Source organism: Frieseomelitta varia, unplaced genomic scaffold (genome assembly GCF_011392965.1).
Source record: "Frieseomelitta varia isolate USP_RPSP 00005682 unplaced genomic scaffold, Fvar_1.2 scaffold_923, whole genome shotgun sequence".
NCBI classification, from domain to species: domain Eukaryota; kingdom Metazoa; phylum Arthropoda; class Insecta; order Hymenoptera; family Apidae; genus Frieseomelitta; species Frieseomelitta varia.
Window position 1 is genome coordinate 459,770 of NW_025110727.1, and position 27,599 is coordinate 487,368.

General features: G+C 35.4%; 1 protein-coding gene across 1 annotated transcript in view; it reads left to right on the plus strand.

The window, feature by feature from the left end:
* The window catches only part of LOC122537657 (calcium/calmodulin-dependent protein kinase type II alpha chain-like), a 94,481-nt gene that overhangs the window by 52,657 nt on the left and 14,225 nt on the right, over positions 1-27,599 (plus strand). Inside the window, exon 2 of the mRNA XM_043671019.1 lies at positions 17,443-17,537. Coding sequence (XP_043526954.1) covers positions 17,443-17,537 — 95 coding nt within the window. The remainder of the gene's footprint in view (positions 1-17,442; positions 17,538-27,599) is intronic.

Here is a 27,599-nt window from a genome sequence, read left to right on the forward strand (position 1 = left end):
AAATATAGAAACGTGAAGTATTAGCATTGTTTGACTTTAAAAATAGATAAAAGAAATTGCTATTAGAAGATCCATCAATTGAGAATAACAGAAGATACGTAATATACGGAAGATATCAGAATAAAATTTACCATTAACAAAGAATTTAATATAAAGGATTACGTGAAGAAATATAAAAATATAGAAACGTGAAGTATTAGCATTGTTTGACTTTACAAATAGATAAAAGAAATTGCTACTAGAAGATCCATCAATTGAGAATAAGTTTACGAGGGATATTGAAGGAATTTGATACTATCAAAAATTTACTCGAATCAGTTAATAGAACTCGGCAGTCGCCTAAAGTAAAAGATTTAGAAATCTGGAGATTAAACACGTAAAAAACTGTGTTTCCTAAGGTTTTCATTTTACGATAAACAGTTTAACAAAATGATGCTGTATGTAATTCGGGATATTTCCCAACGCGCGTTCCTTTTCTCCTTAGTTTTAATATGCGACAATGTATTTAACTCCACAATGCGACGCAGACGTCGTTTCAACGCTCGTGTGTCCTTAACCTAGATACGTCGAGAAAAAAATATTATTTCAATAATATCGTCCGTTAATTATTAACGGGCGTTGCACGTTCCTAATGTATGGGTTTTAATATACGTCGTGACGTAGGTTAAAAAACGACGAAGGTTTAAGGCTGCGGAGAGAATGAGGAATCATTCTCGTTCCGAGGGAGCGTGAGGTCCCCAGATAGATTCGTGTGGATTATGGGATCGTCCTTTAAGGTGAAACACGATCGAGCAGATTTAAATTTCAGGAATTTACAGCTACAGGGGAGAATGGTACTTGGGCTCGTTTGGTGATGAATTTTACGTTTTAAGAGAGATAGAGCTGGTGAAAGATTTCCTTGGGTAGGATCCTCTAACGTATCTTTTCTTTTTTAAATGTCTTGCGAGCCGAACCATTCTTCTTGATCATAATCAATTTTCCAGTTTAATGTGATTTATATCAGCGATCGTTTGTAATTGACAATTTTCAAAACCAAACACCTGTATTGGGATCCTTGTCATTCTCTGCATACCTAATTCAACACGTCAAACACTTTTGACATTCACGACCCACTAAAAGAGACTAATCACCCCACAAATGGAAGAAACAATCATTCCAGAATATATTTCTTCACCCAGACAGACAGGCCAATCACTGATCTATCGATTCTCAACACCTCACATCGATCGTTTGTAACTGACAATTTTCAAAACCAAACACCTGTATTGGGATCCTTGTCATTCTCTGCATACCTAATTCAACACGTCAAACACTTTTGACATTCACGACCCACTAAAAGAGACTAATCACCCCACAAATGGAAGAAACAATCATTCCAGAATATATTTCTTCACCCAGACAGACAGGCCAATCACTGATCTATCGATCCTCGACACCTCACATCTTCGACATCTATGCATAATCCATCAAAAGATCATAAACGGAAGAAACAGTCGTTCCAAAATATATCTCGTCGCTCGACGAGAGAGAAAAGTGTGCGTAGAAAATGCAGGTCGATGAAATCACTGACGTATCGATGCCACGAGTGTTGACTCGGCCATCAAAGCGTGGCAACGATTCATTCTTTCCTTTTCACCCCCGTTTCCCTCCCCTGTGTCTATCTCTTCTCTCTCTCTCTCTCTCTTCTTCTCCGTGTTTCTCTATCCCGTGGTTTCTCTCCCTTTTGCATCACGGCCGCGGATGAATGCGAAACGTCGGCAGAACTATTGCAGCCAGTCTCGGCCTCGCCGCTTCATTGTTCCGCACGCTGCTCGCCAGACAGTTGACACGAAACAGCGGCGACACAACGATACACGCGCGTGCCTCGACAACAAAAAGGCGAAAAAAAAGCTTTCAAGCGATGACGAAACTAGAAAAAAAAAGAGAGAGAGAGAGATAGAGAGAAGGAAGATGGGAACCAAGCTTTGTTTCGTCGACGGGCTGAAAATGCTTTGGGGTCAGCGTGAAAGGGGATTTATGACGATCCGGTGATTCCCAATGTCGCGGGGTTCCACGTTACAGAGGTGGTTCGTTCTAACTCGATGTTTTCCTGTCTTTGGAGATAGTGTTAGTCTCGTTTTTTTTATTACTTGGAACTTGCAAGAAGTTTTATCGTATCAGGTTGATACGTAGGAAATAAGGGAAGTAATTTAACATCTTGCGGTGGAATGACGTGCCACGCTCGTCGAGGACTTTTCGTTTCAAAATATTATAGTAACATTTTCTCAGTTTTAAGGATATTTATATATAGTAATAATAAATTTACTACTTCTCTGTGATTTCTGTCTCCAGTGATCGTACCGACGAGTTCAGAAAGAAAGCGGCGAATTATTGTGTACGGTTCGGTCACTCGTTATGGTCCGCAATCCGCAGTTAACCCGTGAACTACTATGAAGCTAATACAACCGCCGCAGAATATTTTACATGCTACGAAGTTACTGATACTTTGTTTACTGATAATAGAAAAATTCATTTTTAACTTGTAATGGAAAACATGAAATGAGAATGTATAAAATAATGCTAAGGGGAAATAAGGATGGATGAAAATTTGAAACGATGTTTGAACAGGCTATCTGTAGCACTTGAGTTAAATATATGTATAAATTATTTAATTAATTCGTATGCCTTAGTCAAATATCGCCATTGAAAATTAACCAACGTGATACTTTTAATTCATTAAATTATATAAAATTATATTTAATTTATATTAAATTATATTTGTATAAAATTATATTTAATTTATATTAAATTATATTTGTATAAAATTATATTTAATTTATATTAAATTATATTTGTATAAAATTATATTTAATTTATATTAAATTATATTTGTATAAAATTATATTTAATTTATATTAAATTATATTTGTATAAAATTATATTTAATTTATATTAAATTATATTTGTATAAAATTATATTTAACCTATGTTAAATTATATTTGTATAAAATTATATTTAATTTATATTAAATTCACCTATTTCATTTATTCGTATTGATTCGTATATTTCGAATAAGTCGAGAACAAACTGAAGCAAACTAAACTTGCAAGCGAACGTGAAAGAAATTCCGTATAAGCACGAAGCGAAGCACACGTCAATGAACGATTAAAAACCACCCTTATTTTTAAATTCTAATAGATATCCCTCGAAACAGAAAATACGACTCCTCTCCGCTGGAGATTATCCATAGAGCCTAGAGATCGGTCGTGCAGTCAAACTACATATGTACATCGGAAAGCTATTTTCTGCCTTGCATTTTGGAGGATGATTAGAGATCTGTGTACAAGTACACAGTACCGGTTACACGAGAAACGGCATTAACCGAATTTCCCGGCTTTTTCGTCTAAACAGACGCGTTCGTAACACCGGAACGGAACGGGCTCATGCGGGAGCAACGGGAAGGGGAATATGGGAACGAGACGTCCCGAGGGAAATCATCTTGCAAGCAACGGCGAGGTCGCGAGTCGACTTCTTACCCTCTCTCCCTCTGTTCGCCGTCTCTCTCGGATAATTCTTTTCGTCCGTGGCGGAAGATGAAGTGGCCGGTGATCGTTAGCTTCGTCCACGGTTCTTCAATGTATCAATCATCCTTTTAGACCCGAGCCACGGTGTCTAACCTACCATTAGGGACCATTTGGATTTCTTCTCTTTCCAGACGAATTTCACGTCCAGCAAACGTCTGGCGACGTTCTCGGCCTTCCGTTTCTCCCCCCTGTTGTCTTATTTGTAGATCTTCTTTTCTGTTTAGATCCTCGCGTTTATTTCAACGTATGTATTCCGGATTCTCGGTTTGATCAGTATGTTGTTAGAATTTCTGAATTATTATAATTATTATTTATTTATTTGTCTATATTTATATTTATTATATATTTACTTATTTAATTGTTTAATTATTATTTTAATTATTAAATATCGTGACTTGCGAAGGTTTTAAGATGATCTTCTGACTTATTTGTTCCATCATTTTCAATAAATATTATCTTTTGTTCAGAACATGCACACATTGCACGATGCAGATGGTATTTTATTTTTTTCCATGTTCTGCTCTCTTACTTGTAAGTCTGCCTTTCATTCTTTGCTTTTTAAATTTAGTTATCTATTCTGTCGTCTATTCTATGCTCTTGTAGAATAAAAGTAACATTTTATTTTTCCTGTGTTATTTATTCTATGCGCCATGCAGTATTGTCTATCAGAATATTCAACGAAACATTATCACTCTCATTTACTTCTAATTAGGAATCTCTTCCTTTTCAACTATTTTGCTTCATTGATACTTTGTTGTTGTACATTCGACGATATTTCGTCGACTGTTTTGTTGGAAAATTCACTTAACATTTGCACGTGAATTGTCATCCTACTTCAATTCGCTTAATCCATTGATTTACTCCTGCTACACTCCTACTAATTTACTTAATCCGCCGAGAACATTAATCAGGATTTCATTCGAAATAATCGCATTACAATTCGCAGACACTGAAAGCACAGCGTGTCGCTCTATTTTCTAAAAATATCCCAAACAAACTAGGAACCAATTGACATACCAAAACACTTATTCATTAACGAAGGAGCATGATTCATTCAGACTAAGAGCCATTGTAATTGCGAAACAATTATCCTCCTCTGTCATTCTTTCCTCCAAGAACCTCATTTACATGTTACCCTTGTTACACCTTATTTACTTATTCCCTTAAACCTTATTTATTATATACTTATTTCCCAAAACATTTCCCTTATAATTTACTCTTTCGAGAATCATCCCTTCGCGCTTGAAGCAGTTTCGTTCTCCACATAGATCGCTACTTCTCCAGAGACAGCAGCGGCAACTAGAACGATAATCAGTGCTGGATATGCAAAACACTGGGTAGTAAACAGTTTGCTCGCAACGTGTGTCGCGTAACATCGAACCTAGTTTGATCCTACGTGCCAGGATTCTGCAGGATCTGCGCGCGCAGCCTTCGGCTCTGCCTGTTGTGTGAAAAAGGCGGATAAGTTCGCTATCCCGAAGGTTGGCACGGCCTGTGCCAAAAGGATCGGCTGCCAACTCGGGATCATCGACTCGAGGTCGCGAGGTTTCGAGGTTGTTATTAAAAGTTCTGCCGAGCCAGCACTGGCCTCTCGCCGGTTGATCTCGGCCGACACTCGATAAGAATCCTCGAGTCGAACGCGGTCCCTCAATAGCGATAAGAATAGCGCCGGGGAAATTCCTAGATAGTAGTTACTAGATGGCTCGGGGATAATAATGCCGGCCTGAATAGAGGGAGCCTCTACTTTGAAAATAGACGCGAGTTCCATCAAGGGTGGGCTGGCCTGGCCCAAAGTCGAAAGTCTTCGCTCGTCTTATTAAAACTTTTTCTCCGCTAGGTGCCCGTGGCTCGAATTCCTGAGATTTCCTAGGTGGTTACTAGATGTACTTAGGGCGGGGGTTTAGAAAGGAGACTAGAAGAACGAACGAAGAGCTGAAGTAAATACGTTAGAGACACGGACTTGGAGGTTTCTGGATGTGTACGTATAAATTGGATTTTGGCCTCGACGTTTCAAACGAGGGGAAGTTTTTGTTTCGATAAAGTTATAGTATATTTCGTTGGTTTTTGTAAATTCCAGTAGAAGATTTCGAATGTATGTTCATGGAGCAAATATTTCTCTCTGTTTCAAATTCTTTTCTTAAAATTTAATTTCAATTTAAATACAGAATTAGCGACGATGTATTTTTATGTGTATATGGTTTATTGTACGGGAATTTGGCTAACGAGAGGAATAAAGATCTGTCTAACAACGTCAAGTCACAGTGTTTAATAAAGTCGAGGGATAAAGTACAGGCGATTTTTCGGGCCCCTCCTTATTTTTGGTAATAGGGTAGAATGGTCTTTGTATATTAATTTTACAATCCTATAGGGAATCGATACGTGAATCTCTGTAATTTCATCTCGATGTTAAAAGCTTGATCCGGAGACAGACACCTGCCAATAATTCAATTGTTCAAACATTATAGAATTTAGAGACAACTGTTGTTATTTTTAAAAGAACACGGATACTCTTTCCAAAGAAGAGTTACCAATAAGTCGGTCTATAAATAAAATCTTCTTCCAAGACGACGAAGAACACCATGATGCTCAAAGAAGGAACCACCTCTCGATAACGTAAGCTCCCTCGTCGTAAGCTCCCCCATCCATTAAAAATTCCCATCGCATAATTCACGAAGGTCAAGTTTACCAACGATGGTTCTCCATAAGGTACTCCAATAAGGTCTATACATAGACGCGCGTTGCAAACTGTTGGAGGTCACCCTCGTAAATAACCAACGTATCAATTAACCTTAACGTCTCCCGCTATGTCTTTACACAGGCAAATTGCGAACTCCCTAGAAGCAAATTCGCCGATGATATATCGATAGATACCTCATATGTATGTATATGTATACATATATATATATATATATATATATATATATATATATATATATAATACATCCACATTAGCTGCCTCGCGTAGACATCGTCCTTTACCAAGGGAAAATACTCCCGACTTCCGTTGACGTGCGGTTCGCTCGATTTCACGAATTCAAGGATCTTCCCTTGTGTATTGCATAAAACAGAAATACACATTGGACGTGCACACACATACACACACACACACACTCTCGTAACGATGGTGATCTCCGTTCGGTCGTGCAGCTGCGAGGAAAATCGATCAGCGATAAAATGGCTGGCACTGGGACACGTTTATAGCTCACTAGCACTGGATATCCTACCTTGTCTACCTTTGCCTCTGTGTGTGTGTGTGTACGATTGCCTTTGGATAAAGGACTGGATCAAGTCTAGTGTCTCGCGAATCCGACGCGAACGCAACGTTTTTTGATATTAGGATGTTGCATCGTTCGGTCAAAAGTCTCTGACACGTAAGTCGAGATACTGGTGCTTGGAGCAAGTCTAGATGCAGCCAGAAGTATAGCGCATCCCTAGTCTCGAAACACTGAGACACTTATAAGAAATGAAAATTGGATCAAGCCTGATGTATATTTTGCGAATCCGATGCGAACGCAACATCCGAAAGTTAGGAAAAACAGATTCATTCAGTTAAAAATCTCTGACATGCAAATCGGAAGGAATCTGGTGCTTGTGGGAAATCAAAGTTGGATCAAGTCTGATATGCACTTTGAGAATGCACTGATGCGAGACATTTACAAAAACAGAAAGATGCCTCGCGCAGCGAAGAATCAGTATCTCTGACGCGCAAGTCGAGATACTGATGCTTGCGAGGAAATGAAGTGTGTTTCGGCTCAACAGTCGAAAATTAGTCCAGTCTCGAAATCTCTGACGCACAATTAGAAACACACTAGGCAGCCTAGATCCTCCAGATGCAGAGATCTCGAAACACTTCGACCTACTTGCTCAATCCCATTCCGAGCTAGTTGGAAGTATTGTTTTCATTTGCAGAAGCACTCGCGGGAACATTCGCGAGACTATCCCGCTTAGCAGAGTCGACGAGTGTACTTGGGAACACTACCGGAATTACTTGTAAAGGGTTCGGGGCCTATTTGCGAGGTACTCGATCCCATCTCTACCTGCGAGGATCTGAAACCTCCCTTCAATGGGAGGGTGAGGCCGGGTATTTAAAGATATATCGACGTGTCGTCGCAACAACGGTTCTCTCTCTCTCTCTCTCTCTCTGCAGTGTGATTTTCCAGCGATGGCAGGAAACTTCGCTTTGAAAGCTCATCGTCGGCCCTTGCACGCCCTACTTGCACGTCGTCGAGCGACTGCCTCGATTCAAGGCCGACACTGTCACTCGACCACCACCGTTTCTGCGTCAGTGGCTACTTGCCTTCGATGTTCCACGTTCCACGTCCTTCCCTCTTTCTAATTTTCCTCTTTTCCTTCTCTTTTTCTCTCTCTTTTTTTTTATCTTTTCGACAAACGTTCCGTCTATCTCTCTCTTCTGGCATGATGTGTTTTGAGGGTTTTCGAGATAACGAAGTAGGTAGTTGGTTAGAAGTTCCTTTTGAAGTTAAACTCGGCGTGCCAGGTTCAGTTCAGGCCTGCGTCTTCTCAGGCTGGCGTGGCTCTCTCTTAATTACGATTTAACTCTTTCCCTTTTTTTTTGCGGACTAGAGAGACGCAGGCACTGTGATCAGTCTGAGGAACGTTTATTACACATGGCAGTCAAAGGTGTGGGTTCTTTTTCTTCTTTTTTTTTTTGACCTGTTTTGCGGGAGGAAATAGGTTTGATGCATATTGCAGAGGGAGATGTAAATTGCAGGTTTCTCATTACTGTTCATCTTCGTTTCGACCTGGACCTGCGTCGATTATTTTCTGCAATTTCTCAGAGAGGTCTTATTACGTTTTTTTCTTTTTTTTTTTTTTTTTACGTCATTTGATTATTAAACTCTGTCGTTCGTGCAACTGTGGAATAGAAGTACTTTTTTTTTTTTCATTCAACTAAAACTAGAATTTAACGATTTCATGTGCAAACGTCATTTCTCACAGGATCGAATATTTGTAAGATACAAATAATTGCCAAAAAGAGAAAATGGCAATTTCCTATCTTAATTCTCGATATTTATCCGTGTCGTGTCCGTTTTCACTTCTGACATCCTAATAATATTTTAAAATATCGTTCAGTATCGTTCAATGTGACAAATCTTCATGGTGAATCGCTGGAGGCTCATCTATCAACAGAACGTTTTCTATCTTTCAAATGTCATCAGGATATAAAAAGAGAGTTACTACGTGAAATTATTATAAAATTTGTTTTCCTCTCTCTTTATGTTTGCTGCATGTCCAAATCTGTTTAACGATAATTTAATAGAGAAAGAGGGAGAGAGAGAGAGAAAGAAGCTTACAAAGGTAGCTTAATTCCATACATAAAAGGTTAATAAAGAGCGCATGAAGCTAGCCTAGCGTACAAGCGCGCGTTCTCTCCGTTCTTTCCCCCAATTTTCCTGAATCTCTTTCCGGGATTACCGTTCACCGGGGACCGTCCTCCGCGGAACAAACGAAAAATGTCGGTCTTAGGTAAAACTAGGTTGAGCAGCGGTGGGTCCTTTGCTCGCTGCAGCACGCGCGCTTTTATGCAATGAACGATGACGTTAGCCGTAAGAATGGCAGAGCGATTAAAAAAAAAAAAAAGAAAGAGAAAGAAAAAAAAAACAGAATACCAACTAACGTCTCCCTCTCTCAGTTTGCTTTATTCGTTCCCATTGCGTCTCGCGATTGAAAAAAGAAAAAAAAAAAGGAGAAACTTTTCCACAACTAGTTTCTGTCCACGCGACGCATAAAAAGGAGGAAGCAGGACACCGCTTAGGGTAGAAATTGCGATAAAACGCGAAACGAGCAAGTCTCAGCGGCTAAGACTCTATTTTTATACGAGGGGAGTTTTTTCCTCGCATCTTCGGCCGCGTTTCAATTTTTCCTCGGGAGAGTCTAACGTGCTTTGGCTGTTCCATCCACACTGAATCTGATTCCACCGCTGGCTATAATAGAATATTTCCAGATAGAAGTATGTTTCCTCGTATGGCTTGCCACATTCGGAATCGTGCGATCTCTCTGCCCGTTACCGTGTCGACGTTGCCATCGAATTGCATCGCTGCTGCGTGTCTCGCGTCGTTTTCCAACGTTTTTCGACGGAGGATCTCGTTTGCAGTTGCTCGCGAAAGTGTCGAGAACGTTTCTAGGAACTTTTCTGCGTCGTGTCGAAAAGACACAGAACAGTGTGTTTCGAAATTTTCGTTAACTTGACGTGATCGTGTCAGATCGAGCCGAGTTGGAGAGAGAAATGAATCCAAACGCGTCGTTGAATGAATTTGTAGAAACTTTTCATGGATATATCTCTAGTGATTTTCGTTTTAGTGAGACACGACTGACACGATCGCATCGGTTCAATTGTCACTGAATAAATTTGTTCGTAAAAATATTGGATCGTTTGCGAATACACGTATTTTGCATCGTGTAAAATAGTTTGAAGCATCGAAACAATTGGCGTGACCACATTGGCCACTTGAAAATAAATATAAATTAAAATACCCAAAGTATGATACTCATAAAGTACTCGTGTAATGAGTATAACACTCATATAATACCCATAAAATATAAATTAAAATACCCGAAGTATGATACTCATAAAGTACTCGTATAATAAGTATAACGCTCATATAATACCCATAAACTATAAATATAATACTCACGTTTGAAATTGAAAGATGATATAGGTTAACAGTTTTTCAAACAGTGATAAACTACTTTCGTGGTTCAGTAGACTCGTACCTTTGCGAACGTGATTAAAGAATTAGAAATTGCTCTCGTCATTTACAGTTTACTTTGGATGCAATCTTTCGTACGATCGTGTGCATTCTATAAATTTTTACATCGTTGTTACCTCACTGTTAACGATAAATTTTTAAACTCGACTTTCTCGAGAACTTTAATTAAAGGTTTTAATTAAAAAAACTTTATTCTCGCCTCCCAATCGGTTGGCCACGGTTAGTCGCGGGACACCCTGTATATATTATACTTTCGTCATTATTATACGTAACTGGCACGAATCGATCAATGCCAGATAGACGAGCAAGAGCGAAGGATCTGGCGCCTGCCGTCATTATGAACGTGGTTTTAGGCGTTTTTGTTAATTGGCAATGGTGTCGTGGTGGCTCGTTTTAGTAAATTGAACCGAGTCGATCCTCCGCCGGGCGCAATCTTCTGCTAGATCGTTCGCCAAGCGCGATTAAACGCGAATGTAAACGGCGGTGGCCAAGCACACTCGAAATCTGGGTCCACGGATTTCTATGAAAGAGCGTTAGAACTGCCGTTAGGTTGATCAAATCGATGCTGTTCGAGCTGATCCGAATGGCTCGTGAGGATCTCGTACGATCCGATGTCGCAACTGTGTGTACGTATGTGCATTCTCGTTCGAAGATCTTCACGATTCACTTTCTTTATTTTATTTGGATTTTAGTTTAAAAAATAAATAATTAATTTGCAGTTAATAGATATAAAATAAATTAAATCTAACAAATTATAAATATAGATTAAAAATTTACTTAATTGTATAAAAATTTTTTAAAATTTATCGTTAGGGTATGAATAAAAGCTTGTTATATAACATTATAATATTAAAATTTTTATTTGAATAGTTTTAGAATGTATTTAAGTAATTTATTTTATATATACTAATATTTATTAATTCATTTAAAGTAAAAATTTAATATGCAATTTTTTTACATTAAATATAATTTTATTAGTTATTTCTGATAATTATTTATATTTATGTAAGAAATAAAATTTTTATATTTATATAATTTATATAAAATTTTATTTTTTATAAATTAATATAAATCAGTATTAAAAACAACTTTGTAGATTACTCGGGAAATAAAATTCTTAAACGTCCATGTATATTTCAGAATACGCTTTGCATGTTCCTTGTTAAGTATTATTTTAATTATTTCGAACTTGTTGTTATCTTGTCGTCAATTTGGAGAATTTTTGTTTGTGTTTTTTTTTTCATACTAGTAGTATATAAGAGGATACTTTAAAATTAACATCTACAGGTTCCACGAGCTTTATTATTCTACTATTGTGTATTAAATTTCAAACATTTTCTATTCTTAATTTCTGCAGTCGAATCATGCTAATTTAATCGCGCATTATTCCGAGTAACAGTTCAAAGTTACAAACTGTTAGTCACAGGCGTTTCGAGCATTGTTTCACATTTAAAATTCCTAATGAGAATTATCCTGATTTAATCTCACACGCACGTTACCCTAAACGAAGCAGTTCAAACTAACAAGACAACCAAACATCCAAATTTAAATAAAATTTCCAAGCAACTATGCTCGCAGAACTTTCAAGGAAACGAGCAATTTCCCGCTTCAATTAATTGCACAAAGCTGAGAATATAATCTAAAATAATAATCATCTGAATGTTTCCCTCTCGAATCGGTTGTGAACCTAATCTCACCTTATTTCACTCACTTCTCTCTTCTTGCCTTTCGAAATCCACACAAATTGGCAAGACAAGTTTCAAGCAGAAATCTAAACGTCTAAACATCTCTCGAAATCTTCCCACATAAATCTCAAAACCTAAACATAAAATAGTTCGCTACAAGCAATAGCAATTCCCCAATAATAACAGCACGAGTAATATAAAAATTCGAGATACTTCGAATAATTTAAAGACAAGCGTTCTTTCCTAACATCACAATATCACAATATCATTCGATGACATTTCATTTTATTTACAAAAGGACGTTCCGTAAATTTTTCAAATAACATTCCGCCAATGACATCCACGACTTTGGCTCTCGAACTTGGCTTTTTACGTTTATTTCAATTCATTATTAAAAATTTTGCACTGCAACAGCGAATCATTCACGGAAACAACAGACTTTGCCAATATCTGTCTATACGTCGTTCGTTCTCCCCAAAGATATCGTCAAAAGGAAGCAGATGTGGTTTCTTCTCTCACCCTATTCCCCATTGTAGATCCCATTTCGCGGAATTACGTCCGCGAGGATATATATATATAAAGCTTGAGCAAGTTATCCGCGGTCTAGCGATAATCCAGCGAGGAGCACGTGATCTATCCAGGTGGATCGGCTGGTCGCCTCGGCAATCTCCGGTAATGATCAGTTTCCATGGCGATCGAGGTGGTGTTAGGCAGCGCCGCGCCTGCTTTTACCCTCGCAGAGCGCAGGAGCGGGCCATCCGCGTCGCAACCACGCCGACGCCTGCAGGATGAAACATTAAGGCTGCGTTTGCGCCGATGCGCCCTGCCTTGATCTACTTCGAACGAAGGATAACGCGACGACGGCCATCCAGAAAACAACCTGCAACCGCGCGACCTTTCCTTACTTACTCCTCGTATCGTAGTACTTTCTCTTTTTTTTTTTTTTTCCTTTTTTTAGGTTAAACTTTTAAGCCTCCCGCGATTTAGGTCGTGTCTTAATTAATAACCCTTGGCACCCGCGCCTTTTTTTTTTTTTTTTTAAATTTTTAATTTTCTGCATGGGAAATGTATTCTTGTTGTTTTGCGTTTTTCAGGCGTTTCTTTCGATTTTAGGTGTTTCTGGGGCGGTATGTACGTTTAGTTTCTTTTCGAGATATTTGGGTGTCTTTGAAACATTTGAGGTTTTATATATATAAAGAAATTATAAATATAAATATAAGTATAAATATAAGTATAAATATAAGTATAAATATAAATATAAATATAAATATATAAATATAAATATAAATAAATATATAAATATATAAAGAAATAAAAAAAAATATATATAAGGCAGTCTTCCTTTCAATCGGTTGCCTTTTTTAAATTAATTGTTCCTCTTCCTTCACTTCGAACGATGAATTCCATCTTGACGACTTTTTCTTGTTTTTTAGATCTCCTGAAATTGTGTATTTAATTATTTAATTGGTTTCCATTCTTTTCTCTTGAATTGATTGTTTCTCCTTTCTTTCGGACGGTGAATAACATAGAGATACTCGAAGAATAAAGGTTGCGAGACGTCCTGACGTCGCTTCTACTTTCCAGGTTTTTAGTCGTCTGTTTTAATTATTTTTGATATAACTTCTGTCTTCCTTTTACTTTGTTCTAGGTATTTTGGATGATACGAGAGATTCACATTTGTCCTATCACCCTGTTCGTATATCTTTAAACCTGTAGCTCGTTGTTCTCTATCCAATTTTTATTTCATCTGTTTCATCCATTTCTCCCGTCTTTGTATTTTGAATCGCGAACGGTGATTCAGAAGATTCTTTTTCTCTATCCCTAAATCTGATCTTCCGGACTTCTAACTTTATAATCGGATATTAATTTCAGTATATCATCCGCTTCTTAATTAATACTTTTCTTCGCTCCCCCTTTTTATTCCATTCTTCCTTTCCAACTGTGGACGATGAATGGACAGACGTTATATCTCGGTCTTCGGATAAAGGGACACGCCTTGACCTTTCAGCCCCTTTGTCATTTTTATTTTTTAACCTCTCGATCTCAGAAGCTTTTCATTTCCATTCTCTTCTCGTTTTGACTTTCATCCTCTTCGCTCCTTTATGCCAGTGCTCCGCGCGACGGATAGTAACAAGATGGGACGGGTTACTCGAAGAATGGCGGCTGCGCGGCCTGACTTTTTTTTTTTTCATCGTTATATTCGCCATTATCTTTTGAAACTATTATCCATACAATTTCGTTCCCTCCTTTCGTCTTTCATCTCCTTTCTGCTTTGGTTCTTTGAACGGCTGGACGACTCGAAGCGAGGCGAGGCTGTTCCTGGAAACAGGGACTGCACGTTCTCACCTTTCGTCCTCCAGGTCGCTTTTATGTCTTTTTTTCCTTTTTTTTTCTTTTTTTTTTTTAACTTCTCTCCTTTTCCTTTTCCTTTTCCTCTTTGAATGACGCGTAGCATGAAACGAAGTTACCCTGAGTGCCCGTCATAGTCTTTCCCACTTAGTTTCTATTTTCCTGTTCCATTTTCTATTTTAATATTTTAATGCACGATGAATAGCGCAGGAGGAAGTTGCGCGAGGGAAGCTGCTCGAAGGTTGAACGTTTCTTCCTCTTCTCGTTTCTTTTTCACTTTGCTACTGGTATACCGAGTCGCTTACTGCCTCTTCTTCTTTTCTATCTTAATATTTTATTTGTTTTGGTATCTTACTTTGCGGCATGTGCACACTGTTGCGACGTATAGTGACATCTACTCTCTTGTCCTTTTCATAGTTTATGTTTCATACGAATAATTGTATTTTGATATTTTAATATACGACACGATGGTATCAGAAGTTCGCTTGAAAATAATGATTGAAAACTTAATTTGTTCGCATCACGCTACTGATTGAAACAGTTGTGAAGGATCGATGTTTCTTTCAATTTATATTTGCACATTTTGCGTTTCTGTAAATTCAGCAAATTTAATATCCTACAATTGGAACAACAAATTTATTAAGAAAATTCTCACCCTGATGAATTTATCATCGTTATGACGAAAAAGGAGATTCTACTTGCGAGTCTCCGACTACAAACAGACTCACTCTACTTGTCTGATTGTAAACGACTCGCTCCACTTGCGAGTATCTGGCTGTAAACGGACATTTTACTTCCAGATGTCTGGCTGTGGACTCGTTCTACTTGCGTTCCATAACCACGCTTTCGCGTTTCTATGAAAGTACATTTCCAAATAATTAATTATTAACGAACGTATAATTTCGTCACACGATGGATAGTTTCCTTTTTCTAGATGTATTTCCACATATTATTTTCACCTTAAAAATTTCACCTAAATGCGTAGAGAACTGTTCCTTCTTTCTCACTTTTCATTTTACTCATCTTTTTTCTTTTTTCTTCTCTCGCCGTTAGGCTCGATCTGAAACGTTTCGAACGATCGGGCCGTTCGTTAGGCAGAACGATTGATGGCAGAAAAATCGACGTGGATAAATAATACTTCTGGAATAATAACGAGCCCGGAAGTTCAATTCCTTTTGCTCGGTAATTGCATCGACGTGGATCTGGGTCACCTTTCGCCCACGCCACCTTCTTTCCTTCCTTTCGTCCGATTATGCGGAGACAAAAGGACACCGTCCACAAGGCAAAACAATTGCGTTACGAAAGCCAACCCTCCCCCTCGCACCCTCTCTCCTTCGTTTGCTCGATCTCTCTTGAATTTATCAAGCGATCAGTGCGATACGAAAATTTTAATTTGACGTTTTTCTTGAACGTTTGGATTATACCATTGTACGACTATAGACAATAGAAAGCTTAAGAGAGAAAACGAGAAGAAAATTGTATTATTTTTTTTTTTTTCTTTCTTCGGAGAACGAGGATTATGCTCTGCTTCTGAGCGGAACAATATGAAATATGTATTTTCAGGATGATGGCGAATCAATTGAAATGAATTTATTTAGAATTATATTTGTAAAATCTACGTATTTAAAAACAGAGTAACAAATGTGACGAAAAATATTGTGTTTGTTTAGGAAAAGCAATGAATAAATGTAAAGTGTAATTTAGAATAGAGTAGTATATTAATATTGGTATTATCATAATATTTGGTAGATTATTGACATACGCGATGTCTCTTTTCTGCAGATTTTCTTTTGTCTCCCACTATAATTAAGTATTAAGTATATTATTTTAAATATCTATTAAGTATAAATATAAATAAGTATATATATCTATTAAGTATAAATATAAATATAATTAAGTATATATTATCTTAAATATCTATTAAGTATAAATATAAATAAGTATATATTATCTTAAATATCTATTAAGATTGTGTTTTATAGAAACAAAAATCTTCACGATATTACATTCTACGTAGAAAATGTAGTACGTGTATTTGCATGAGTCTTATCTGAACGATACAATAAAAATAATATTTTAGAAATTTTTCACAACCACTTATTATATATTCTAAAGATAGTATCGACAAAGTTTCGTTCTTTGCCTCGTTTTGTCATTGGTTCAAGGGTAATAATAAAATTTTTCTTGCAAGACGCAGTTGTACGAATACTTGACAGATTGTCTACTACAGAAGTTCTCGGCCTCAAAAATATATAAAATAAATACACAAAATAATATGATTGCAAAATAATACAACATTATAAATATGAAATATAAAATATTAATAAATAAACGAAGTTACTCTAGTCAGAAACATTTTGATAGCCGTTTGTATTATACACTCCCGATTTTGTTAATTTGATTTGCACGATTAGATTTAATTCGGTTTCTGTAAATGGAGTTTGATTTAATATGATTTCGGTTTACACAAATGGGTTTGTACATTCATTTAACATGTTGATTGACGTAACTTGCACGCCTGAAATAACTTTTCAATTATGCGTCCAATGAAAAATCATTTGTTACAAAAGGCAGGCGAAATATGGCGTAACAATTTTTCGCGTGCGTCGAAGGGTTTCGAAATTTCGAAAATTTCACTTGGACCATGTGTGTTTTCTTTTTTTTCATCGTAAATCGAAAGAATATAAAATTGCAAGTGAAAAGATATTATTGGTAATTGATACGAGTTGAAAAGTTAGTTTACATTGGTGTGCAAGTTACGTGAATCACGTTGTATAGCTTGCATGTAACAGATTGTACATTTTGCAAACTCTTTGTCTGAACGGCAGAACAGAAATGACATTTCAACGAGAAACTTTGATAGTCGTCGCATTATGTATTCCGAGCGTAACAGCGACTGTGGTAGGATAATCGACAAAGTTCAGCCCTTCGACTAATCCAACAGTCGTTCAAGAGTTCAAACGTATACGTTTCGCGAAGTTCAGAGAGCAGTTACCGAGAGCCTGCGCTGGTTAACAGATTAACCAGTATGAGTTTTATCGTTCTCGCCTGCGGATTTTCCCGTGCCTCGTCGCCAATCGATTAATCGAATCGATTTTCTTCGTATGTTTCAGAGGTGCCTTCTCGGTGGTTCGACGATGCGTTCAGAAGAGCACTGGTCACGAATTCGCGGCGAAGATCATCAACACGAAAAAACTCACGGCCAGAGGTAAGTGAAATGATCGATGAAATTTTATTTTCTCAACAAATTGGATCTCTCTTTTCCTCGTCTTTAATCGGAGACGAGTAGTCAGTTGGTCACTTGGAAAAATTGGAACTTTTAATCCTTGGTGAACTTTCAGTTTTCATTTTAATATAATTAAAATTCACGTTTAATTTAGAAGAAGTATGTTTCCTTGGTGAACTTTCAGTTTTCATTTTAATATAATTAGAATTCACGTTTAATTTAGAAGAAGTATGTTTCTTCTTGAAATGTTAGAATCGTAACAGGGTTTTATGAAATTTTTAAACAGTGAAGTTTATCACCTATTATCTTCAATGTTTAGTTTAATTTAATTGGAATTTATGTTTGATTTGGAAAAAGATACTTTTCCTCACAGTGTTATAGTTTTAATTTATAAAAGTTTTATTTTAAAATTTTATTAAGTTTTATTTTATAAAATTTTATGAATCCTCGAATTGTGACCTATAGCTTTCAATTGTAGTTTAATAATCGAACTTTGAATTTTGACAAAATAGCGAAGAAAAGTTCTAAAGGATCGTCCGTTCAATTTTCATCAACGTGATATAAGAGCATTTTTGCGAAAACGAACTTTGAAGGATTGTTATACTACTCAAAATGTAATCAAGTCGATTGTTGTACGATTTCTCTTAGGTGTTGTATGAAGTACTCTCAGTTAAAATTGTTTTTTTTCTCGACGAAAAATTTCCTCTCGAAAAATTCTCTCTCACGTCAGCTAAAAAAAAAAAAAGAACAAATTCACGACCGCGAATTAATAAACTATTCAGAAGAACGTAACGATCATGCGAAAGTTTCGAGCATCCCGTATTTTCGCGTGAAACTTTCAAGGACCATTTTCATAGTAACGCAGCCTCGTCAAAAGCTTGCGAAGCGTTTCGTATTTCACCTAATAATGCTGTGTATTTTAAATGTTAATATCGTTGTATCGAGGAACAAAACTCGCGGAACTTTCATTGGAAAGTTAATAATAATTCATCAACGATGTTAACGATCGATCGATCGTTTGGTCATCGTCGTCAATCTGTTAACCAAAGACCTCTGAGTTAATAATTAATAAATAGGGAAATTGATTCTGGTTTGGTCTTGATCTTTGATAATTAAAATGATAAGTCGTATATAAACAAAGAAATTATTACTGGACTAGATCTTTGTGCAAGTTTATAGTTTCACAGGCAGATATAAAGAGGTAGAAATTTGGCAAAGATTTGAATTGTAACAAGTGGAATATTTCAGATGTATTATACAGTTTTGCATATTGTGTATATTTATTTTACATAAATGCACGAAAAGTCTAACTATTCTGTGCAAAAGATCGAGATCTTAGCGACCAAGTTAATTAAGTTGAAGTGAGAATCATTCACTATCTTAGTAATTATCTATTATTATAAAGACGTTATTAAAATAACTATAATTGTGTATAACATACATACGTAGCAGTATAGATAATGTGTGTATCTATACTGTACAACACATTAATAAATGAAAATACATATTTTTTCTGAAGCAGAATTATTATTTGACCAATGAATAAATTTAAAGTATACTTGAGAATGCACGTAGCGTATAAAAATATACTTAAAATGTTCAAAATGTATCATTCAGTGGTTGAAAACTTACCTCCTACTTTAAATTCAAACTTTATTTATAACAATACGAATTGGTATAAAAACTTGCAATTCTACTGACACGATGAAGAATGTAATATCTAACAGATCACGAACGCTTGTACTATTTCTACGGGCAAGTTTGTCTTTCGTTGTTCATTATGATTGCATTTCAATTAATTTTGGCCAGAAACGTTGCTCGTTCTTTATCTCGATAATTAGACGTGAAATCGCGAAAGGAGAGAGAGCCGAGCTTTTCGTACGCTCAAAGCGACTTAACGTCTAAAAACAACGAGCGACGCTGTTGTCAGTCTGCCAACATTCCATCGCGACCAATAGTAGCCAGTGCCGTATGATCCTCGATTCGGAGAAACTTATCTCTCTTCATCGTATGAAATTTCATTTGCATTCGCTGTGGAACATATCGAGGAAGCACTACATTTTCTGCTGAAAACTCTGTCATCAGTAATCGTGGGTTGTAAAATTTTTAATTAACGTTTATAATAACATTTTGACATAGTTACAGAAGCTACACAATATAGGGTGGTCACTGAAATGATATAAAACAAAAATAACCTTTACAATATGCATGATTTTAGATTTGTTATCATTTTATTTGGAAATATAATTGATAAATTTATTTTAGTATTATCTCCATAAGCTCCATAACCCAAAAAAGAAAATAAAAAAGATTGAAAATGAACAAGTTATGACTTTTTCGAGCCCTTCAGTTTTCCAGTGGCCACTCTGTAGTAATTTAACCATGACGTATTAATTGTAGTAGTATTAGTATAGTCATTGATATTTCAGGAATAATTAATAACTGATAACATAGTAACATTTTAGAAGAATCTTTACTGTACAGAATATTATTTAATTTTCCCAATTTTGGAACATAGTTCTGAGACTTTTAAGCGGTGCATTTGCGTATATACATTTTGTACATTTTTGTACAAAATATTGTTGAAGAATTTGTAACTTGTACTAAAGACTTTGTTTAATATTATTATTTAAAACATTAGTATTATTATTTAAAACTCTTTTTTAATCGGTCCATTGGCTCGAGTAATTTAACGTAACCTCAAAATATTCTCAAATTTCCCGCGATCGTCGTGGCCGTATTAAAAAATTATTAACCTAACCTAACTTACTTACTTAAAAACTACTAATCTAGCCTAACCTAAAACCTAAAAACCTAGCCTAGAACTACAAATCTACCATAGTTATTCGCGTCGAAGGGAAAACGAGAAAGGAGAGAAATAAAATACTACTAACCTAACTTACTTACTTAAAAACTACTAACCCAACCTAACCTAAAACTTAAAAATCTAGCTTAGAGCTACAAATCTACCATAGTTATTCGCGTCGAAGGAAAAACGAGAAGAGAGAGAAATAAAATACTACTAACCTAAACTAACTTACATACTTAAAAATTACTAACTCAACCTAACCTAAAACCTAGAAGTCTACCATAGTTATTCGCGTCTAAGGAAAAACGAGAAGAGAGAGAGAAATAAAATACTACTAACCTAACCTAACTTACTTACTTGAAAATTACTAAGCCAACCTAACCTAAAACCTAAAAACCTAGCCTACAGCTACAAGTCTACCATAGTTATTCGTGTCGAAGGAAAAACGAGGAGGGAGAGAAATAAAATAAAACGTTCGGTGTGACACGAAGCCAGATGAGCGTCGTAATTGAATCAATCAAAATATTCGAGCGAAAGCGATCCGATAAACGCCAACGACGAGTCAATTTAATTAACCAGCTAAGACCAAGGCGACCGGCTTACCTGCGTCGCAGATTTCTTTCTTTTTCTTTTTTCTTTTCTTTTCTTTTTTTTTCGGAGGCTTTGTTCTGAAATGTCTGAAGTCAGATTCATTGTTGACGACCATTGTGCATCAACGAGCGCGGAATCCTCGTTGGAATTCTTTGCGCGGGTGAGAGGGAAGATCTTCTTTCGAGGGAAAATGGAGATACAGCGACTTCGAGCTCGCTAGACGAATTTTTCTCGTATTTCGGATTCCTCCCTTTTCGTGTGTTTCAGCTTACGAATATTTTAATAATCGTCGAATTATGCGGCGGTTTTTTTTTTTGGACAGATACCTGCTTATTTATATTTGGAATGATATAATATAACCTGTATAATATATTAAAAATTAATATAATATAATTAAATTATATGATTTATAATGTGTTATATAAAATTATATAATATATAATGTATATCTATTGTGTTATTAGTATAAAATATTAAAAAATATATAAGTATATTGATAAAAAAATTTATAATTATATTAATACAATTATATATTTTATAATATTATATAAAAAATTTATAATTATATTAATATATTACATTAATAAAATAAATTTATAAATATATTAATACAATATATTATAAAATATATAATTTGTATTATATATATTAATAAATATATCTTGAACAGATCTCCTAAGAAGTTTTGAATTTTTCTAACGTTAAACTATGGTAGAGGATTATTTGGAGTATATTCGAAAATAATAGAACGAACAAGAATTTTATGGTGTCGCAGAAAATATTCAGACTCTGAAGCCGTTACAGCTTGAATTCTGTATTTTAACACTCGTCTGCGAGAATTTTCCCTTGCTGGGATGATGTTAAATTTTGCAAAATCAAAATTTGAAAAAGATAGTAAAGTGAAAAATGATTTTATATACTATATTAGATAATCAGAATATATAATCGTAAAATATATTTAGCCACGTATAATCTATACAATATAAACATAAATTTGGAATATATAATCTTTCATATTTATCCATTGCCACAGGTATACTTTTTTTATTCTACAGAACTCGACCATCAAACGTTAAAAAAAAAAAAAAGAAAAACAGCGAAAAACGAGCAACAGAATGTTAAATTTGAATAACAAATATTTACTTTGTTTCAAAGTCCATCGAGAGATATGTTTCCAACGAATATGTTATTTCGCCGAGCGTTAATCGCCCGGCTGAACCTGTAGATGAAGATAAAATAACAAATATCGTCCGTGCCCAGGATATTTCGAATTCCATCCATTGTTTTAACATTCTGCGACCTCTGAGCATCCCTCTGACGAGTTAGCATCATTCCACGGGAATAAACTCGCGGTATACTTCATTTGGAACCGCGGAGACCGAACAATCCAAGAATCATCTCCCGTCGTAATATTCCGAGATCGTTCGCGCGCACAGGTTCCCTTCGGCGGACACACCGATGTTTGATAAATTTAGTATCAAACGGATCGCCACCCAAGCGGCGCTGTATCCGCTCGCTATATCGCCAGCTTTATTGTCGCTATCAATCGATCCTCTGGCACCGGTCCTAATGTGCGAGTTCGCGTGATTCATCGCACGTTTCACGATCGGGCGAAATGAAGAAACGTGTAAAAAAAGGAAGTGTGATTCACGGGGAATTATTCGTCGATATTTATAAAGACGCGGGGATTCGCGTGGAGGGGGCAAAATGAATTTTAAATGCTCCGATGAGTCTTTAAAGGAGTTTGGATCATTATTCTAGGTTACTACCGGCTGTAGATCGTCATTATTGTTATTATTAATATAACGTCTAACTATTGTATCTCATATCTCTATTTATTTAACACCAAAACTACCAAATACCAAAGTACAAAAAATCACTCGAATCTCCGCAAAACGCAACATCGTGGGCCACTCGAAATTGCTCTAGAATATTATTAAAAAGTCATTTCGAGCACTTTGGTAGTTCTAGCGTTAATGTAACTAGTCGCGCGATTAAAAAAAAAAAAAAATAATAAAAAGAAAAAAGAATGAGGCTGTTTCGCGTACGTAACCGAGCGTGTCGGGTGTATATTACGGTTTCAACGTCAACAGGTCGAACTTTTGGCTGAAAGTTCGATCGATGGTTGTTTGCCTTGATGCTGGTCCGCATTGCGTTCGATCGGCGCCGGTAATCGAGCTTTAGAATTCGGACGACGAGCGGAATTTTCGAGGGTCGCGCTCAGAATGCAGGGGCGACGAACCCCACTCTAGGCTACGGGGAGAAATCAAACACGAGCAAAAAGTTGCCTACTTTCGGCTCGTCTTTGATCGTTTCACGACCGTGATCTTCACGTGTCACTCTCTCCAATTCTCTCGATTTTTAATCCTCAAACGGCCACGTGTGTGTAATATTATTAACATCATATTATTTTAATAATTTAATTTCTTTTGTTTTTTTATTTTATATTTTCTTATTTTTGTATAGAAAGAGCAATTGATTACATATATCGACAATATTAATAAGAGCGTAATATTAATATTAATTGTTTATTAATATTAGAGTATAATATAATATTAATAAAGTAAAGAGTATAATATAATGTTAATGTAGCACAAGAGTATAATATTGATATTATATTATTTTAATAGTGTAATATTTGGAGACGTTAATTATCATCACGAGATCAACGATATATTAATTTTGCGTTTAAATTATTTTGTTTGTTTTTTTATTTTATATTTTCTTATTTTTGTATAAAAAGAACAATTGATTACATATATCGACAATATTAATAAGAGCGTAATATTAATATTAATTGTTTATTAATATTAGAGTATAATATAATATTAATAAAGTAAAGAGTATAATATAATGTTAATGTAGCACAAGAGTATAATATTGATATTATATTATTTTAATAGTATAATATTTGTAGACGTTAATTATCATCACGAGAACAATGACATATTAATTTTGCGTTTCAATTATTTTGTTTGTTTTTTTATTCAATTTCAATTTATTTAAAGGACTGTTTTATTATTCAAAGAAAACGTTTGACAAAAGAAATCAAGTTATCTTAATTCAAAGATTTGCTTGTTGCTTTCAGTTGTAAAAAAGGACATTGCAATAACAAATATTATAAACCATTCAAAGAGTAAGTAAATTCGAACACAAATTCGAACACAAAACACAATTAACGCGAAATATAAAAATTTGTGTATTATAAAAATTGACATATCGATATAAAAATCTTCTCACTGTTGCTCGCAGTTGTAAAATAAATGCACGTATTTGAAATCAAAGTTTAACATGAAAATCAGCTTGTAAAAGAAATACACGTTGGCAAGAAACAGTAATAATAATAATATTTGTAAATATGTTTTTCACTCCTCGGTAAACTGGAATATTTTAGAAAGCTAAAACACTCGATAAAAAACATCTCATTAAAAGAAAAAACAAAAAAAAAAAAAAACAGGTATTAGTATAGAAATATTCTGTTAGGACAAGTTAGATGCAGAATTTTATTTGAATAAAATGATTGTAATTGGCTGTTGACATTTTGCTACGACTTGATAATTAAGAAACAGTAATTGGACGCATTTGGTATGAAAATGTATTAGTATAGGAATCATTGGTATAACGGGAAGTAAAGGAAGTCTGGGAAGATAAGAACAATGCTATCACTTTTAGTCAATTTGCACTAACGATACGCGAATGTCATTAAAATACAATGAATTATTAAAAGACTAATGATTGAAAGGAATAATTGTCGTATCTTGTCGCGGGATCAATACACATGCACGAATGGAGATTTTAAAGTTGAATTATTCATTTGCTAGCGTATTCAATCATCTCTGAATATTACTGCTTGAAGCAATCGTAATGAGTTCTGTACTAGTTGTGAAATTCATAAATTAGTTGTTGTACAATCCGAGAGAGAGAGAGAGAGAGAGAGAGAGAGAAAGAGAGAGGAAAAGAGAGGATAATATCAATTTTATTATCGTACGTCACAGTGTACACTATATACAATACAAATTATAAAATCAAATTGACTTTCTGTTGGACTTGGTGAACACTGACCTCATGAACAAACAAATTTATGGAGAATGAGTTAAACTTAACTATCTACTCAGAATATTCAAAATTTTTTTTTAATGAATATTTCAATTTTCGATGTTGTACTAACACGTATGTTTTGTATGTAATTATAATCTTTGATTATTGCATATAATTAATGGTCAAAAATCCAATTCACAAATATTATCATTTTTTCGCTAATTTATTTCGCGACTGTATTTTTATATATCTCACAATTCTATTATCACAATTCATAATCTATATTTTCTATATTTTGTAATCTATATTGTATTTCTATATTTCATAATTTATATTCTACTTCTGTATTTCTATATTTCTATTAATATTATGTAACTTCTATATTTCTATATTTCTATTGATATTATATAACTTCTATATGTCTATATTTCTATTAATTCTATATTATCTATATTTTTATATGTTTCATATATTTCTATAATCACTCTTGTGATGAATGATTAATAAATAAATTATGAATTTCGAGATATCACAAAGTGAGAAATGAAAACAAGAGACCAAAGCCAAAGGAAATTAGATCTCTCTCTTTCTCTCTCTCTCTCTCTCTCGGAGAAGACGGATCCAAAACGAAGAAGCGCAAAGCGACGAAAATTCTTTTGCAAGTTCAACGTCCTCTTAAAGATCCGCTACGCGTTTTCATCGTTTTCGTGCACGTCACCGAGATAATCAGATTAACGTCACAAGATTCGCTCGGAGCTGAACTTCGCAACTTCTCTTTTCCCATGGAATTTTACTGGTTTCTTGGACTTGCGAAGCTGCGTCCCCGCTTCAGGCATCAACGAGTTGCAGAACTTGGCGCAGAATTCACAATTCCGGCCCTTCTGTTTCCATTTGTCGTGGAAACGTTGATTATTCAGAAACCGGTTGCCCGGATTTTAGCCATCGCATCCTCCAAGTTCGATCGGTTAAACCTTAATTTCCTGACTGGCGGATGATCCGCGGATGTGTGCGCAGAAATTCTCGTCGGGAAACATTCTTTTATTAATTTAATATTCACTCCGCGATATTGCGCGTGTAAATTTTTTAAATTTCGTTAATTTTCTTTTTATCGCGAGTGTATATATGTACGAAAATATTTAGGAGCTATAGTGTGTCTATGTACTTACATTATATTTAGAAGGGCATGTACACGAATTTTCAAACAATTGAAGACCTATTCTTCGACTATTAATGTCGTTTGAATTGATACAAGCTTAAGTAGATTTATCGTGCTAGATCAGACATTAATACGAGCCTCGATTCCTAATTTCAGTGTACAAATGAATGATTTAATATTCAATTATCAAGAAACAAATCACTCACTTGATAAGAAAAAATGACAAGAGTCTAGACTGCAGATTTTTAAGCTAGTTCATGTAAATGTATATATGTGTGTATATAGTGAACGTCAACTTAATTAATTAGTTCTCTCACCTACTAAATATTACTTATACTGAATATATTTTTATATATATTTTACATGCAAATACTTATTTACGCAAAATACTTCTTGTATATTACATACACTCTGTGCAAAATTTCGTATAAATATCACCTCCAGAACTTTTCTCTCCTGTACCCCTTAATTAGGCTTTTCATTTATAAGTATCCCCTTCTCTCATAAACCACCATAAAAGTTTGTTCTTTTTTAAATTTTCTTAGGTTATCAAAATATCGTTATCAAATGATTCAAATTAATTAATTAACTAATTCAACAAATTCATTTCAAATCAGAACTCACTTTGTTTCTGTGTTTTTACTTTAAATCCTTTCTTTTTTTTTTTTTTTGGTGTTTTCCGCCATTACCAATATTATTTTCGCTAAAGGTCAAGACCATAAGTACCGATATAAATTCCAAGATACATTTAAAAAATAGTTATCACCACTTTCCCACGCTTTTTAATTTATGAAATTGATCAACTCGCACTTCCACAATATGTTCGAAAATTTTTGACGGTCGAAGGAAAGTTTCGGATACAAAAAAAATGTCGCAGACAGTGAACGATTTATTCGTAGCATCGGTCGCACGCATCTTTAGACGCCGATTACGAGTAACCCCGAGTGATTTTCGCTCGTCGGTCGTTTTCTAGAACGAAAACTTCACCGCGGCTGCCGTTTCGGCGAAAGTTGGAGAGGAGAGATGATAAATTTCACCGGTGTTTCCATTGGCACGACGAAGGCTGGCCAGACGCGGCTAGTTCCACTGCAACCTCGGAAACGTTACGACTGGCCGAGCTTAACTATACTGTATTACGCACACAAACGAAGTGGATAGCGTAAGAGATGCAGCGTAATGGAAAACGCCCGAGTCCAGTTTGTTTCTCTAGCAACGGTTGATATCGTCCGCTGCCATATCTCCGGCGTTTGCTAGCTCGAAATCGCTCAGAGTCGGCAGTCGTTCTTTAAACCTATTTGAGGTCGTCTTCTCGTGTTTCCAGCAACGTTTGCTATGGGAAAACAGAACTCGACGTTTGGAACAACCGAACCTCGATCGATACGACCGTATTTTCTTCTTTTGCAAATTGAACTGAAAGGACACGGCTGTTTTTTTTTTTTTTTTTTTTTGT